The sequence below is a fragment of the Cyprinodon tularosa genome, unplaced genomic scaffold (assembly GCF_016077235.1).
Source record: "Cyprinodon tularosa strain WSP-4 unplaced genomic scaffold, ASM1607723v1 ctg552, whole genome shotgun sequence".
Lineage (NCBI taxonomy): Eukaryota > Metazoa > Chordata > Actinopteri > Cyprinodontiformes > Cyprinodontidae > Cyprinodon > Cyprinodon tularosa.
In genome coordinates, this window is record NW_024039288.1 from 644,817 (window position 1) to 659,617 (window position 14,801).

Here is a 14,801-nt window from a genome sequence, read left to right on the forward strand (position 1 = left end):
TGTTCTCAATAATAGGAAAGTATTCAATAAATATATGCTTGAGCTCATTTTTGGAAAATACAAAAACTTAATGTTCCGGTGGAGTAACTGTAGGTCCATCAGCCTCTACCCTATGAGTTTCCATCAACTTTCATCACAAAGTTACAGCCTTGGTGCCAGATATTAATCTGCGCTAAAATATCAAGGTGAAAATCATCACAGCTTACGTAGTGTAGACCCAGCTCCCAGAGGGGTTTTCTATTCTATTATAAATAATAGGAGCAAAATTTCATATTGTTTTCACTTCAGTCAAAGAAAAAAGTACAATGCTGTAAAATTACTCCTGAAAGTAATTTTATTTTTTCCAAAGGTTACTCTGCATTTCACCCATTTTAAGCAGGCTCTAAGGAGTATAGACACGTTACGTTTTTGCGGCAAAATTTCACTCTTAAAACATTATTTAAAATGATTTGGAAGTATAACTCTCGTCATTTCTTTCATAATTCATGCGCTACGATCAGGTCATGTCACTGACTGGATCCTTATTTACATGCAGAGACAGACGGACGAGTTATAATGGCTGCCGCTGCTGCTAACAAGCTAAAAACAAACGATCTGCCCATAAAAGCCGAGCGCAGCCGAAAGGGCCTTCTTGGATCGAGACTACCGAAGCCATCTGATTGGCGCTAAAAAGGTCTGATTTCGATAGCGAGACCAGAGAAGCCCCCTGATTTGACGAGCCAATCCGGCAGTTTGATTGGTTCATATCGAGACAGGGCACTCTGATTGGTTGTCATATTGAAACTTTGAGACTGAGAACAACGGTACTTTGAGAAGAGATTAACAGCTATATATTTTTTTAATCGCCCAGTAAGAGTCTGGCGTTGACGTAACACGTAAACGGCAATAACGGCACACCACTAATTAAAAATAACTTTTTACCACCTTATCACAACACATATAGCAAAGCTGCTCACTGCAGTTGAACACAGGAGCAGCAGAAGCTTTAGACGCATCTGGACACACTTTACTGGATGTAATCTGTGATGCTCCTGAGGCACGTCTGACCTTTGTGTTCAAGCATCAAAACTGAAGAAGCCGACGCTTCTTTGCTGCTGAAATCACGTTCGGTGTGAACTTAGCATTAGCTCACAGTTAGAGTCCACTTCATAAAAGCAAATAGTCTGACAGTATGTGGGAGCGACATACCCTGTTTGTTAATAATAGTTTTATATCTCTGTTTATTGGAAATCATTAGTGTTTCCCATCTTTTAATAATCTTTTTTTTATTTCAGGGTTTTTATTAAAAGTCATAAAATTATTATTTTTTAAATCAAGGCCTTAATTGGCATTAAAATTCATTAAATTTGATAACTGTGGCATTAAAATGCTTCGGAGAAGAAGCTTGTGGCGGAGAAAAGGCTAGAGAATTTGGAAAACGAGGAACTCGGGAGAGTCATGGGTACTTGTTGATGGCATTAAACTTAATTTGAAGAGCATTAAAAGAGGATTAAAAAGCATTAAATAACAGTTACACATTCATGTATAAACCCTGTATTTAGTAACCAAATGGGTTTCTGTTTTGTTATCTGCTGTTTGTTTTTTCAGTCATTATTTAATACAGCTTGCAGAATAACAAGTTAAAATAGATGTACCATCTTTTTATTTCAGCAGACATAGCCTTATTAATACAAAAGAAATCAACTAATGGTTAGTTGATCATGAAGATCAATCAGAGTTAGAATAATCTATTAATCAATAACTTGCATCCCAAGTATTATAGATCCTTTGTAGTATTTTAGTATGGAAGATAAACTGTCTCATTGGAATCTGCCTTTTTTTTAACACCAAATTTTAAACACTGAATTTTTTTAGCACCTAAATTTTTTTTTAGCACCACTGAATTTATTACAAATTGAAATTGGATTACACTGAATTTTTAATTGGTAGAAATTCAGCTGCAAAAAATGTGCCTGCAAATGTGTTGACCTTTTGGTGTACTCAAGCAGAAGCAATCTACACTCGATGCAAGCGAGCAGCTTCTAGCCAATGAAATTAGCTCATTCGCTCATTTTTCTTGTTAATTACATATGATTACACAACTTCAGGTAGCTACAGCCATTAGAGTTTTTCATCTAATCAGACTTGGTGAAATAACTGAGCCGAACACAGCTAGTGCCACAGCCCTGTCTGCCAAGGCTCTTGGTTTGATCTGGAACACACTGCCGGCTGCAAACTTTTTTTCCCTGACCAAATGAGCTAATTTCATTGGCTTAAAGCTGCTCTACCGCATGAAGACTGCATTGGCTTGAGTTCATCAGAAGGTCAACATAGTCGAACTTTTTGCAGCTGAATTTTTTCTTTTTTTTTGCAGGGAATCTTTTGCAGCTGAATTTTCAACAGATAAAAATTCAGTGCAAGGAATGCAGTGTGTAAAATAATTAAGTGTTTAAAATTCAATGTACAAAAAAGGCAGATTCCAATGAGACTGTTTTTCTTCCATATTTTACAGAACATTTGCTTGTTTTTTTGACAATGAAGTGTTTTTTTCCACTTTCCCCTTGTGCTTGCTGTGGGGGTTGGGGGTCCTTTAGAAGAAATTTGTTATCACTAATTGGACATTTTATTTTTCTTCCAAAGAGTTATTAAATAGAATAAACTTTAAATCATGGATTTAATTGATTTCACAAAGCCTTGGTATTTATTCTTCAATGTCCCGGAAGACATCTGCGGTGACCCGTTGCTTTAAGCAGCGCAAACACTGTACCTGCCGCACAGTTTAAGAACATACTTCGTGAGCTGTGAACTTTTAAACCCTGCAGTTTCATCGTACAATGTGAGCTGCAGCTGCGAGCAAAAATAAAAAAAAATCGTACAGCGTACGGCATTAGAAATAAAGTGCATTGAATTAAATGACAGACGTAGATCAGCAAAGAGAACAAACATCTGAATATTTGCATCAAGCTGAAAGTGATGCAGTTTCTACCCTTAAAAGGCTTTAAGGTGGTTTGTTGTGTCTGAGCTTCTCTGGGCGTCTGCTCTGCTGTTCCTCATCAGTTCAGGAAAATGAAAAGAAGAAAACATGAAGGAATCTGTCATTACAGCTCGTCTGGAATGTCTGCAGCTTTTCTTTGTTCTTCTAGATTCCTGCTGCTGAAACGCTGTGAAAGTGAACTCCTGCTGAAGTCTGTAATGTTGCTCTCAGACTCTCACACAATGGACCGCCTTCCTGTCAGGAAGCTCTGCAGAAGCAGACGGGAACTCTTTGTCCTACTGTACTTAATATGTCTGAGCATGATTGAGATTTTTCCGAGTAGTTTAAAATGGTCCTGAGGGAGGGAACATCACCACACTGTGCTTTTTATATTCACCTGAATAAATGTTCAGAAAAAAAAAGAGTAACACAGCTGTGGCTCTCCTCAGGGTTACCTAGGCGACAGCAGGGCCTTCATCGCCACTCAGGGTCCCATGGTGAACACGGTGAATGACTTCTGGCAGATGGCGTGGCAGGAGGAGTCGCCCGTCATCGTCATGATCACCAAACTGAAGGAGAAGAACGAGGTAACCGGAGGAGGTGTTCGGGTTCTTGGTCTCCACAGGCCGACTGTAGCTCCTGATGGGAGCTGAAGCAGTTTATGGATGCCGGTGTTCTGTCAGACGAGCATACCCTGTCAGACCAGCATACCCATAGTCAATACCCATTGACTTCTTTAGTTTATCTCTTTAGTTTTGTACGAAAAATAAACTTTAAACTACCTCAATGGGCGTTTATCCCTTTAGTCATGCACAAAAAACTGTTTAATTACTTACTTTTTGTTGTTTTCTGAAGGCGATCAGACCTTAAATAGTTTTTTTTTTGTACATGACTAAAGGGATTATATAATTTTTCAAACGAAACTAAATGGATAAATGCAAATCTGATGTCTTGCGCATGCGTATTGATTATGGGTATGCTGATCTGACGGAACACCGGACCCCGAGACATAAAGGAAAAGAGCCATTTTGGCTTTGGCGCTGCTCTGATTCCTTAAAAACAAAAACTTTGCTGAGTGTAAAATCCTCTGAAAGTGATCAAACCTGGATTAGAAATAAGTGGCATAATAGGAAGGATACGAGATTAACACTAAACGAGATGTTCATCATGTTAAAACAGACATCCCCACAATCGGTCATCGAGTGCCGCTGTCCTGCAGGTATTAGAGGTTTCTCTGCTTTAGCACAGCTGATTCTGATCATTACAGGTATTCAGCTATCAATGTAAATCAGCTGGAGCAGGGAAACGTCTAAATCCTGCAGGACAGCGGCCCTCGAGGACCGACTTTGGTGATGCCTTTGTCTAACGATGATGTTCATCAACATCCATAAAAACATTAACATCATCAATGTTTAATAAATATAGAGATCTGTCAACATTAAAATCTGTCAAGCTTCTGCAGATCTGTGTTACTGAGAGCGCCGTGTGTCTGCAGAAGTGTGTCCTGTACTGGCCGGAGAAGCGGGGCATCTACGGGAAGGTGGAGGTGCTGGTGAACGGCGTCAGAGAGTGCGAACACTACACGACCCGAAACTTGTCTCTGAAGGTTCGCTCTCCGTCCTCCTGCAGCCTGCTGATTTAAAAACGGCTTCAGGTTTCGAGCTGACCTCTCTGTGTGTCTGAGCAGTGTGGGAATCAAACCCGCGTTCTGCAGCATTACTGGTACACGTCGTGGCCCGACCACAAAACCCCGGACTCGGCGCTGCCGCTGCTGCAGCTCATGGGAGACGTGGAGGCCGACAGACGTGCCGCCGACTCCGTGGGACCAGTTATAGTCCACTGCAGGTACTGAATCACCGTTTGTTTCCCCCAAACAGTCCAATGTGTTAAAACGCTTCACAGCCTTGTTCTTGCGCTCGCAGTGCTGGGATTGGCCGGACGGGATGCTTCATCGCCACGACGATAGGCTGCCGGCAGCTGCTGGTGGAGGGGGTGGTGGACGTGCTGAGCATCACCTGCCAGCTCCGAGCAGACAGGTAAAAACCCATTAACCCTTTCCTTTCTTATTTATTTTGCCCGTTTGTCTTATCTGCTATTTTTTCTTTATTTTGCTGTTTTTAAAGGAAATATTTATCTTCTTTTTGGATCTCCACTTTAACACAAAACATTTACACAACTGTCTTTATTCACAGTGCAAAAAATGTAGAAATAGAGTAAAACCCTCTAGGTTATCGACACAAACTAAAAGAAAAATATACAAGCTCGTCTTATTTAATAAGATAAGTTTAAAATCTGTAACAGGAGTTCTATTTCATACCTACTGACCGCCAGAGGGCGGTGCTGAAAGCACTGAATGTTCCCTTCGGGCATGCGCAGTTCGAGTAATTATACCAACAGAGTCACACCTGTTACACCGGATGACCACTCAGAAGCTATATAGCCTGGTGTCATCCTTTGCTCTGCTCCTTTTTTCTTCTCGCAAGCGGTTCGCTAACTTCCCCGTTGTCTGAAGCCCCTGTCTCTTGACCGGAGTTGTGGTTATTCTCCGCCCTCCCAGGGCTGCAACGGGTCGATTCTGAAGATTACGGTAAGTGAGTTGTTTGCTGGTGATGGTAGCGTCCGCGCCCCCTCTCCCGGCTTTAGCTTTTTACCTACAGCTTCGTGCTGTTTTGTTTCGAACTGGTGACGGCAGCATTTTCGCCCCTACTCCCAGTGTGAATAACTTCACTGCCGAAGTTATATACGGCTAACGTAGTTAGCTTCTTTAGTTTGTTGGTGTTATACCTGGTGACGGCAGCGGTTTTCGCCCCCTCTCCCAGTATATTCCCTACTTTTGCATCCTTTTTTTCACCGGTCTGCGCTGCTATAATTACTGACGGCCGCGGTTTTCGCCCCCCTCTTCCAACCAAGTGTGGTCTACTTCGTTTGCCGAAGTTGGAGACGACTAACGTTGTTAGCCTTTTTTGGTTTGTTTGCAGCCTTCTTCATCGGTCTGCTTAGTTATAAATGGTGACGGCAGCGTTTTCGCCCCCTCTCCCAATATCAACCTTTTTTGCAGCCTTTTTCGTTGGTCTGCTCTCTTAATTGGTAACGGCAGCGTTTATCGCTCCTACTCCCAACTTAAGTTGCGATACAGCTTTTTTTTTTTTTTTTTTTTTGTTTATTGCTTTTATACCTGGTGACGGTAGCGGTTCTCGCCCCCTCTCCCAGTATCGGCCGCCTTGTGTCCGCAGCCTCTCTTGTTTTATCCGCTATAATTGGTGAAGGCAGCGTTGTTCGCTCCTACTCCCAACTTAAGTTTCCATACAGCTAACGTTGTTAGCTTTTTTGGTTTATTGGTTTTATACCTGGTGACGGTAGCGGTTCTCGCCCCCTCTCCCAGTATCGGCTGCCTTGTGCTCGCAGCCTCTTTCGTTTCTCTGCTGTAATTGGTGACGGCTGCGTTTGCGCCCCCTCTCCCGATTTTTGATAACTTTCTGTTCTTTAAGCCTTGTCGGCCTTCGACATGGATGGCTCTCACAGCTGCATAGATTGTGGGGCTGCCCTGCAGGCAGAGGATGGCCACGACCTGTGCCCTACCTGCCTTGGACATGAGCACCTTTTGGAGGCGCTGTCTGAGAACCCCTGTATGAACTGCAGCTTTATGCCCCATGCAGTGAGGGTGGCCCGGTTGGCCCAGTTGTGCCCCCAGGAGGGCTCGGACCTTCCGCCCTCTGGGCAGGTGGTTCCCCCCAAGCGTTCTAAGCGCCGTGGTGGGACCACAGCATCTGTGCCTCTCCCCCGGAGGAAGCGGGCCAAACCTGACCAGGGCCTGTCCACAAGGGTGGAGCAGTTGTCAGCAGAGCTGGCAGAGATGAAGTCCTTGTTGCAGACACGGCAATCTGATCCCTCGCTCCCAGTGGTTGGGCTCTCTTCCCCACCAATGCCCGAGCTGGTTGTAGAGGATGACGTTATCTCTCTGGCTGCTTCCGCTTCTCATTTTAGAGATGAGGAGGAGGCAGGGTCCTCTCAAGCCTCTGAGGCTGGTTCATTTTCATCTCAGAGTGCGGTTGGAGAGGCCGGTGACGGTTCCATGCGGGAGGTCATGTCTATGGCCCTGAAGCAGCTGCAGCTGGAACTCCCACAAGGAGAGGCATCCAGCTCCGGCAGTGCTTTTTTCAGACGTGGAAGGGCTCCTACTCCTTTTTCTGTACCTCCATCAGAGGAGTACTTGAAGGAGTTACACGCCTGTTGGCGGGAACCGAGAGCGCTGTCGCGTCTCTCCTCAGATGGTCGTGTATTAGCTGCCATGCATGAGTCGTTGAAGGCCGGCCTCGACCGTATGCCAGCAATTGAACCAGCTGTTGCTTCACTGATTGTGTCACCAGATGAAGCCCTGCGTCCTGATGTCCGGTGCCCGCGGACTCAATGTCCGGTTACAGATGACCTCCTCTGTAAGGCGTACAATGCAGGAGCGCGTGCTGGCCGCCTTGGCAATTCTCTGGCGCACCTCATGTTTGCCCTGTCTGCATCTGTTCAGGACACTGGTGGTGCAAGTGCGTCGGTTGGTTATAGTGACGCAGCGCTGCAGGCCTTCGCGCTGATGACCAGAGAGCTTGGACGGGTCATGTCTTTCCTTGTCCAAGCTCGTAGACAGGTCTAGTTGGCACAGTCTCCTCTGACTGAAGCATGCCGTAGGACCCTCAGGGGTGTCCCGGTTGTACCAGGGGAGCTGTTTGGATCAGCTGCCTTGGAGGCGCTGGAACGGACTGCTCAGGCACGCCAGACTAGCCAGCAGCTTTCCGGCCTTCGCAGGAGCATACCTGCCTTTCCCCAGCGTTCGGGCCGCCCTGCCACTACCCCCAGCGTTCAGCCACGACCTCAGACTGGTGGCAGACCTGTTGGTTCCTATCCCCATGATGTGCGGCAGAGACCGAGGAGGGACTTTCGTGAGCCAGTCTGCCGCCCTGTTAGACAGACCCGGGCCTCAATCCTGGACGCCCTCCCCCCAGAGCCCCCAGGGGCCGTGGGGATAGAAGATGATGCCACCGGGCCAGCCGTCGGACATTTTTCCCATCAGCAGCTGAATTTCTGGGCTGCTCATGCCGTAGATCCATGGGTGGTTGCCACCTTAACCAATGGCTACAGGCTCCAGTTCCGACGGCGGCCCCCCCTCTCACACCGGGTCAAGATGACTGTCATCACAGACCCGGTGAAATCTCAGGCACTAGACCAGGAGCTTTCCGCCCTCCTGGGCAAGGGGGCAATCGAGTCTGTAGATCCTCTGCGGCAACCCAGAGGCTACTACTCCACATACTTCCTTGTGGCCAAGAAGACCGGCGGTTTTCGCCCTATTTTAGATCTAAGGGGACTGAATCGGTACCTGAAGGTCCTTCCCTTCCACATGCTCACCATAACAGAGGTCCTTCAGACCATTGTGGCGGGAGATTGGTTTACATCAGTAGATCTGACAGACGCCTACTTTCACGTGCCTATTGCGGCAGAACATCGCCGTTTTCTCAGGTTTGCCTATCGGGGGCGCCATTGGCAATTCCGGGTGCTCCCATTCGGGCTCTCCCTTTCCCCGAGGGTGTTTACTCGATGCGTGAAAGCAGCCCTCTCTCCTCTACAGGCCTCCGGAGTCAGGATTCTGCCATACCTGGACGATTGGCTTCTTTGTGCTCCCTCTCAGGTAGCTGCCTCTCGGGATACGTCCCAGCTTCTACTTCATGTGTCACTGTTAGGCCTCAAAGTCAACTTGGCAAAGAGTTGTCTTGTTCCATCTCAGACAACCACCTTTCTTGGGATGCATCTGGACTCTGCTACCATGATGGCCCGTCCATCTGTTCACAGGGTGGACGACATACTCCAGCTTGTCCGTCGATTCAGACTGGGCAGGGAGTTTCCCTACATCATCTTCCTGCGAATGCTGGGCAAACTGACATCAGTCACTCGTGTCGTGCCCTTAGGGCTGTTCCTTCTGCGTCCTTGCAGCGATGGCTCAACAGCTTTCGCCTAGACGCCAGGCTGCACAGGCATCGCAGGCTAATGGTGACCAGGAGCTGCCCCCATGCCCTAGCTCCTTGGCGAGACGGGGCCATTTTGTCCAGTGGTGTTCCAATGGGGCTAGTAGTGTGTCGAAGGGAGGTGGTCACCCCGGATGCCAGACTCATGGGCTGGGGTGCCGTGTGGCAACACAGAGCTGTTCGGGGTCTCTGGGACCCAAGGGAGTGCACCGAACACATAAATGTGCTGGAGCTGCGGGCTGTGCACATGGCCCTCAGGTGCCTTCTGCCCCACCTAGAGGGAAGGCACGTGCTGATTCGGACAGATAACACCTCTGTTGTTTATCATATAAACCACCAAGGTGGCACCAGGTCAGCACATCTCTTGAAGGTGTCGAGGGATCTCCTGGAATGGGCGTTTCCCCGTCTGTGTACCCTGCGCGCAGCGTATCTGCCAGGACGGCAGAACCAGGTTGCGGACTCTCTATCCCGCCAGGCACCTGCTCCGGGAGAGTGGTCTCTTCACTGCGACGTAGTGCGCATAATCTGGAACCTCTTTGGGCAGGCAGAGGTAGATCTGTTCGCCACAGAGGAGTTGACCCATTGCCCCCTATGGTATTCCCTAACCGGGATGGCGGGCGCACTGGGCCAGGATGCACTGGCTCATCCATGGCCGCAGGTTCTCCTGTATGCCTTTCCACCCCTCTCACTGATTTGGCCGACTCTACGGAGGGTTCTCGAGCAGGGCCACAGAGTGTTGCTGGTAGCTCCGTTCTGGCCAGCGCGGCCGTGGTTCCCGCTGCTTTGGAGTCTGTGTCACGGTACTCCATGGCGTCTTCCAGCAAGGAGGGATCTGCTGTCTCAGTTGGGGGGACAGATATGGCACCCCAACCCTCAACGTCTCCAGCTGTGGGCATGGCCCCTGGGAGGCTGACTGGGTGTTCAGACACCGTGAGACACCGTGTTGTCTCCTTTTCACCGTAACCAGCCATTGCGGCTGGCTCGGTTTCAGCCTCAATCTGGTACAACTGAGAATGAGTCTGAGTTGTTGTGCCCAGTAAGAGCGTTGGAGGCATAAATTGCAGCCACCGCCAATCTGAGACGCTCGGACCAGCTTTTCCTATTCTATGGGGGTCCAAGGTTAGGCTGCCCTCTTTCTAAACAGCGTCTGTCCCATTGGATTATGAGTGTCATCTGCCACGCCTACGCTGCAGGTCACTGCTCCCTGCCAGTCGGTGTGAGAGCACATTCCACCAGGAGCGTCACCGCTTCCTGGGTTCCGCTGGAAGCTATATGTGCTGCTGCTTCATGGGCTTCCCCAACCACCTTCACCAGGTTCTACAGTGTCAATGTGGCTGCCCCTCATCCCCTGGGTCAGGTCCTTTTACAAGGTTCTGCTGGGCCTCCTCTGTGAGGTATGTGCTCAGGATTCCTTGTGACATCGTTGGCATTAGTCCTTCAGTGCTTTCAGCACCGCCCTCTGGCGGTCAGTAGGGATGAAATAGAACGAAAGTTACGTATGTAACTACGGTTCTATGAATCCCGGATGACCGCCAGAGCTTCTCTGTCACTCAGAATCCTTGCTTTGCGAGAAGATTCTGTAGGAGCAGAGCAAAGGATGACACCAGGCTATATAGGTTCTGAGTGGTCATCTGGTGTCACAGGTGTGACTCTGTTGGTATAATTACTCGAACTGCGCATGCCCGAAGGGAACATTCAGTGCTTTCAGCACCGCCCTCTGGCGGTCATCCGGGATTCATAGAACCGTAGTTACATACGTAACTTTCGTTTTAAATTCAATAAGAGGAAAACTCAGATTTGTTTCTCTGTCTTATGCTACGTTCACACCTAAAGCAGCAGAAGCAGCTAGTTTACATGCAAAGGCGATGGTTGATGCACATCTTGGCACCGGAAAAGGTCCTGCAGCGCGTTATAAGCAGCAGGAGCAGCGCGATCTTCTGAGAATCGGAAGCGCTGCGAAAGTAGCAGCAGCTGGAGTTGGAAAAATTGAACTTATGCTGCTCTATGCGCCCCATAAACCAATCAGAGAAGCTGATCTGGGAGTTGGCAGAGAGACAGACACACCACTGCTGATGCAGAGCGCTATGATCACTGCTCTGAAACGGTTTATTAATGCCTAAATTAACTTAAAATGCCGAAATCTGCCAGCAAAATATGTTTGATTTTATTATTCTGTTGCCTTCAGTTTGGATTACGTACGTGAAAAACTATAATAACTACTTCCAGCTGCCGCGAACAGTAGTGGAAAAACCACAAAGTGGTGACCTTGCCAGAGGCTGCTGTTGAACAGGATTCCCAGTGACAGAGCACCGCCGGTGTATGGGGTCTGAGCAGCTCTGACAGACATGATAATTGAAGGCAGGATGGTAATCTGGATGAACTGAGCTTTCAGGTCGACTTTCTCACATAAAAACGTTAAAACTACTTTTTTACTTTTTATCTCACAGCAAATATAGCTGCCATTGTTACAGGCAAAGAAAGGCTAGGATAGGGCATCAGGCCCACTTTTCCATCGAGCAGCCAGAACAACAAAGATGCTTCAGCCGCGCATCTGAACTAAACATGTACAGCATCAAAAATGAAGCAGCACATGCGTTTTTGCTGCTCCTGCTGCTAGCGGTCTGAACATAGTATTAGACTGTCGCTCTATTGTGGTGATCAGTAGTCTGTAGTGTTTTCAGGCTGTTTGTGAGAGATTAGTCTAAGCTCTGCTTTTTATCTGGTCTCTTGCATCTCTAAACCTTTATATTTTAAACCACCTTAAGCATCTTAGGATAACATTATTAGCATGGTTAGCATCCCTAACAGCAGTCTGTGTAATTCCCTGTAGACTCATAAGTAGCTAATGGAATCTTCTGCATTCAGCTACAGCTTCCACACTGAAGGTGGTTGCTGTCAGAGTGACTCATGGACACACAGCAGGATGCTGCGTTCACTGATCTGAGAACAAAATAGTTTTTAAGGGACTGAGAAATACAACCTTTAGTTTGTTGCGTTGAAAGTAATTTTTGTTCATAGGATTTTTTAAAATCTCTTTGTTTCCCTGATTTTTTTCTTTAATTCCTTCACCTGTTTGTACATTATTTAATAAGTCAGTAAATATCTGAATTACCATTAAACTTAACCCAGCATCAGCCAGATGGATAGTATGTAGAATTCAAATTGAACTAAAAGTGTCCATCTGGGAGGGACATTTAGTACAATTCTCTGATCTGATTGGGTAAATCAAGTGGCAGCTGTGCTGTATCACATTCCTGAGTTTTTTTTTTTTTCACAACTAGTGGAGTTAACTGATAAAGGAGGAACCAGTAACCATCTTCCCATCGGCAAAGACAAAAATCGAATTCCTTTTGATCGTTTAAAAAAAAAAAAAAGGCTGTTTTACCTAAAACTGGCGCAGCCATGTTTGTTTTGCTTCAGCTCTCCGTCTCTGGTTGATGTGTTGATTTCAGATAAATCACTGCATTTTATTGGTCCGAAACATTTCTGTATCAAAATGAAACACATCTGCTGGCATCCGGAAAGTAAAATGTATTATCAGGAATTTGTGAATTCAGAAATCTGGTGACAGTTCATCTTTTTTGCAAGGTGACATTAAAGTAGGAAATGTAAAATGAAATGACAGGGTTTCTGCGGGTCATCATTTTATATATATATATATATATATATATATATATATATATATATATGAGAGAGAGTCATGGATACTTGTTGATAGCATTACAAGAGCATTATAATAGTTAATCATTCCTGTATAAACCCTGAATAAATAAATGTACCATTGAAAAATCCAAATTTCTCTTGATTTATGACAATAAATAATCTTTAATTGTTTAATTTGCATATACATTTCATTATTTCACTGTATGTATTTTATGCTGGAGTCATTAAAAATGCTCTACTGTCAAACTCAGTGGGCGGAGCTAGAGCTGCTTCCACTGAAACGCTGACATCTGATTGGTTGTTTTTCCATGAGAAAGAAAACCCCTTGCTGGTTTTCCTTTTTAGAGTGAGAGATTTGTTATTATTTAATCGTGTATTTAAAGGTGTAATTGAAATACTTAATAATACATTTATTTATTTCAGTATAAATTTATGTCATGCTATATTTACTTATCTAATGTTGTCCCCCTTAACCCTTCTTAGGAATCTTCTATTTTTTGTGATTTTTAGTATAAAGTCATTTAATTCAATTTATTTTAATTTTAAGATTAAGCTGGGTGTTTAATTCTTCCCCATTTTGCCCCAATAACTGATGTTACCTGGTCTCTCTGGTTCAGAGGAGGTATGATTCAAACAGGGGAGCAGTACGAGTTCGTCCATCACGCTCTGAGTCTGTATGAGGCCCAGCTGTCAGCAGAAACTGGCCAGTGAGACCCCCCCCCGCCCTGCCGTGGGACCCCGAGTGTTTACAGAAACATCTGATGAGCGTTGGTTCTCTCTCTGGGTGAGACTCCTGGACGTTAGTGGATGACAAACTGTGGAAGCTGTGTGCAGAGAAAAAGGAGAAGGTAAATTTCAGCTTCTGGGATGTACCCGTTCTTCTTCTTCTTCTTCACCGGATGTTTAGTTGCCGATCAGTGACACTCCATGGACGTCTGTCACCCGGCGGACCTTGGGAAGGTTGACATTGTTTTCTAACCCTGTGTGACACGTGTCTCTGTGTCCCATAGGATTTTCAATTCTTTTGTAACGTGTGATGTTCTTATCAGCAATCTTGGAAAACGACTGTTAACTGATTGCACCTTTAGCTTTAGCTGCTCTAGAAGTATTTAATGGTCCGCCGTGTGTGTGACCCCGACCAGCAGCATTTCCCTGGAATCTCATCCCTTAGATTTTCCTAATATAAGTCTGGAAAACGTCACGTTTAACAAGTGGTTTATTTTAAGAAGTGATTTCAATGTTCCAAATATGAAGCTTCATTTAAAGTCAGACATTTTGGCTGCTCTACGTTAATAACTCTGTTTTTATTTTACTATGCGTTTTTTTTTTTTTTTTTAAATACAATATGGAAGTAAAATGATAATCAAGAATTTGACGGATCAGAAAATGTCCAATCAGGTCCAGAGTTTTATGATAAACTGCCAGACAATCCAAATGTCCTGCTTGAAACCATTTAAAGATACCTTTCAGTTTAAAGTTTTCCTCTTAATATGATGGTTTAAAACTTAAAAATGCAACTAAAATGCCTAAAAAGTCTCAGTTTAAGCACTGAATTTATTCTTTAATCACATTTTCTTTTTAAAAAAACTGACAAAAAAATAGTTTGGCACCTAATGGAGGATAAACTGCACACATGTAAAGGTTTGAGAAACAATGTCAGATCAGAGTGTAGCACCATTTCTGTCTTTTTAAAAAAAAAAAATAATTAAACCACTAAAATAGGAGCCAGGCCTCGACTTCCAGCGAGTATCAGGCGGGTCGCAGTCAACTGATGGTCAATGTTGGGAGAATGGCCAACCAAGCTAGCCGATCGCGAAGGAGGGTAAATCTGCAGACTAAGAGGAGAGTTAAAAGTTAAGACATTGGTCAGTTTGTTCCATCTGTACTCGTTTTTGTGTGTAAATTTTTCTTTTTGCATTTTTTTATGGCCTTGGTGATTTTGTATTATAAAAGGAAAGTCATCATCAACTTTATTTGTAGAGAGCTTTAAAACAATTGAACATAGCTAAAAATTATAAAACACAATAAAATACAACATAAAGATATATTACTGTACAGGTGCTGGTCATAAAATTAGAATATCATGAAAAAGTAGATTGATTTCAGTAATTCCATTTAAAAAGTGAAACTTGTATATTATATTCATACATTACATACAAACTCATATATTTCAGATGTTT

At 45.1% G+C, this 14,801-nt stretch overlaps 1 protein-coding gene across 1 annotated transcript in view; it reads left to right on the top strand.

Annotated features, from left to right (window-relative positions):
- Window positions 1-14,308, top strand: part of ptprr (protein tyrosine phosphatase receptor type R) — a 60,691-nt gene extending 46,383 nt beyond the window's left edge. Inside the window, exons 12-16 of the mRNA XM_038305213.1 lie at window positions 3,403-3,540; window positions 4,449-4,559; window positions 4,641-4,798; window positions 4,876-4,989; window positions 13,239-14,308. Coding sequence (XP_038161141.1) covers window positions 3,403-3,540; window positions 4,449-4,559; window positions 4,641-4,798; window positions 4,876-4,989; window positions 13,239-13,332 — 615 coding nt within the window. The 3' untranslated portion in view covers window positions 13,333-14,308. The remainder of the gene's footprint in view (window positions 1-3,402; window positions 3,541-4,448; window positions 4,560-4,640; window positions 4,799-4,875; window positions 4,990-13,238) is intronic.
- Window positions 14,309-14,801: the final 493 nt, after the last annotated feature.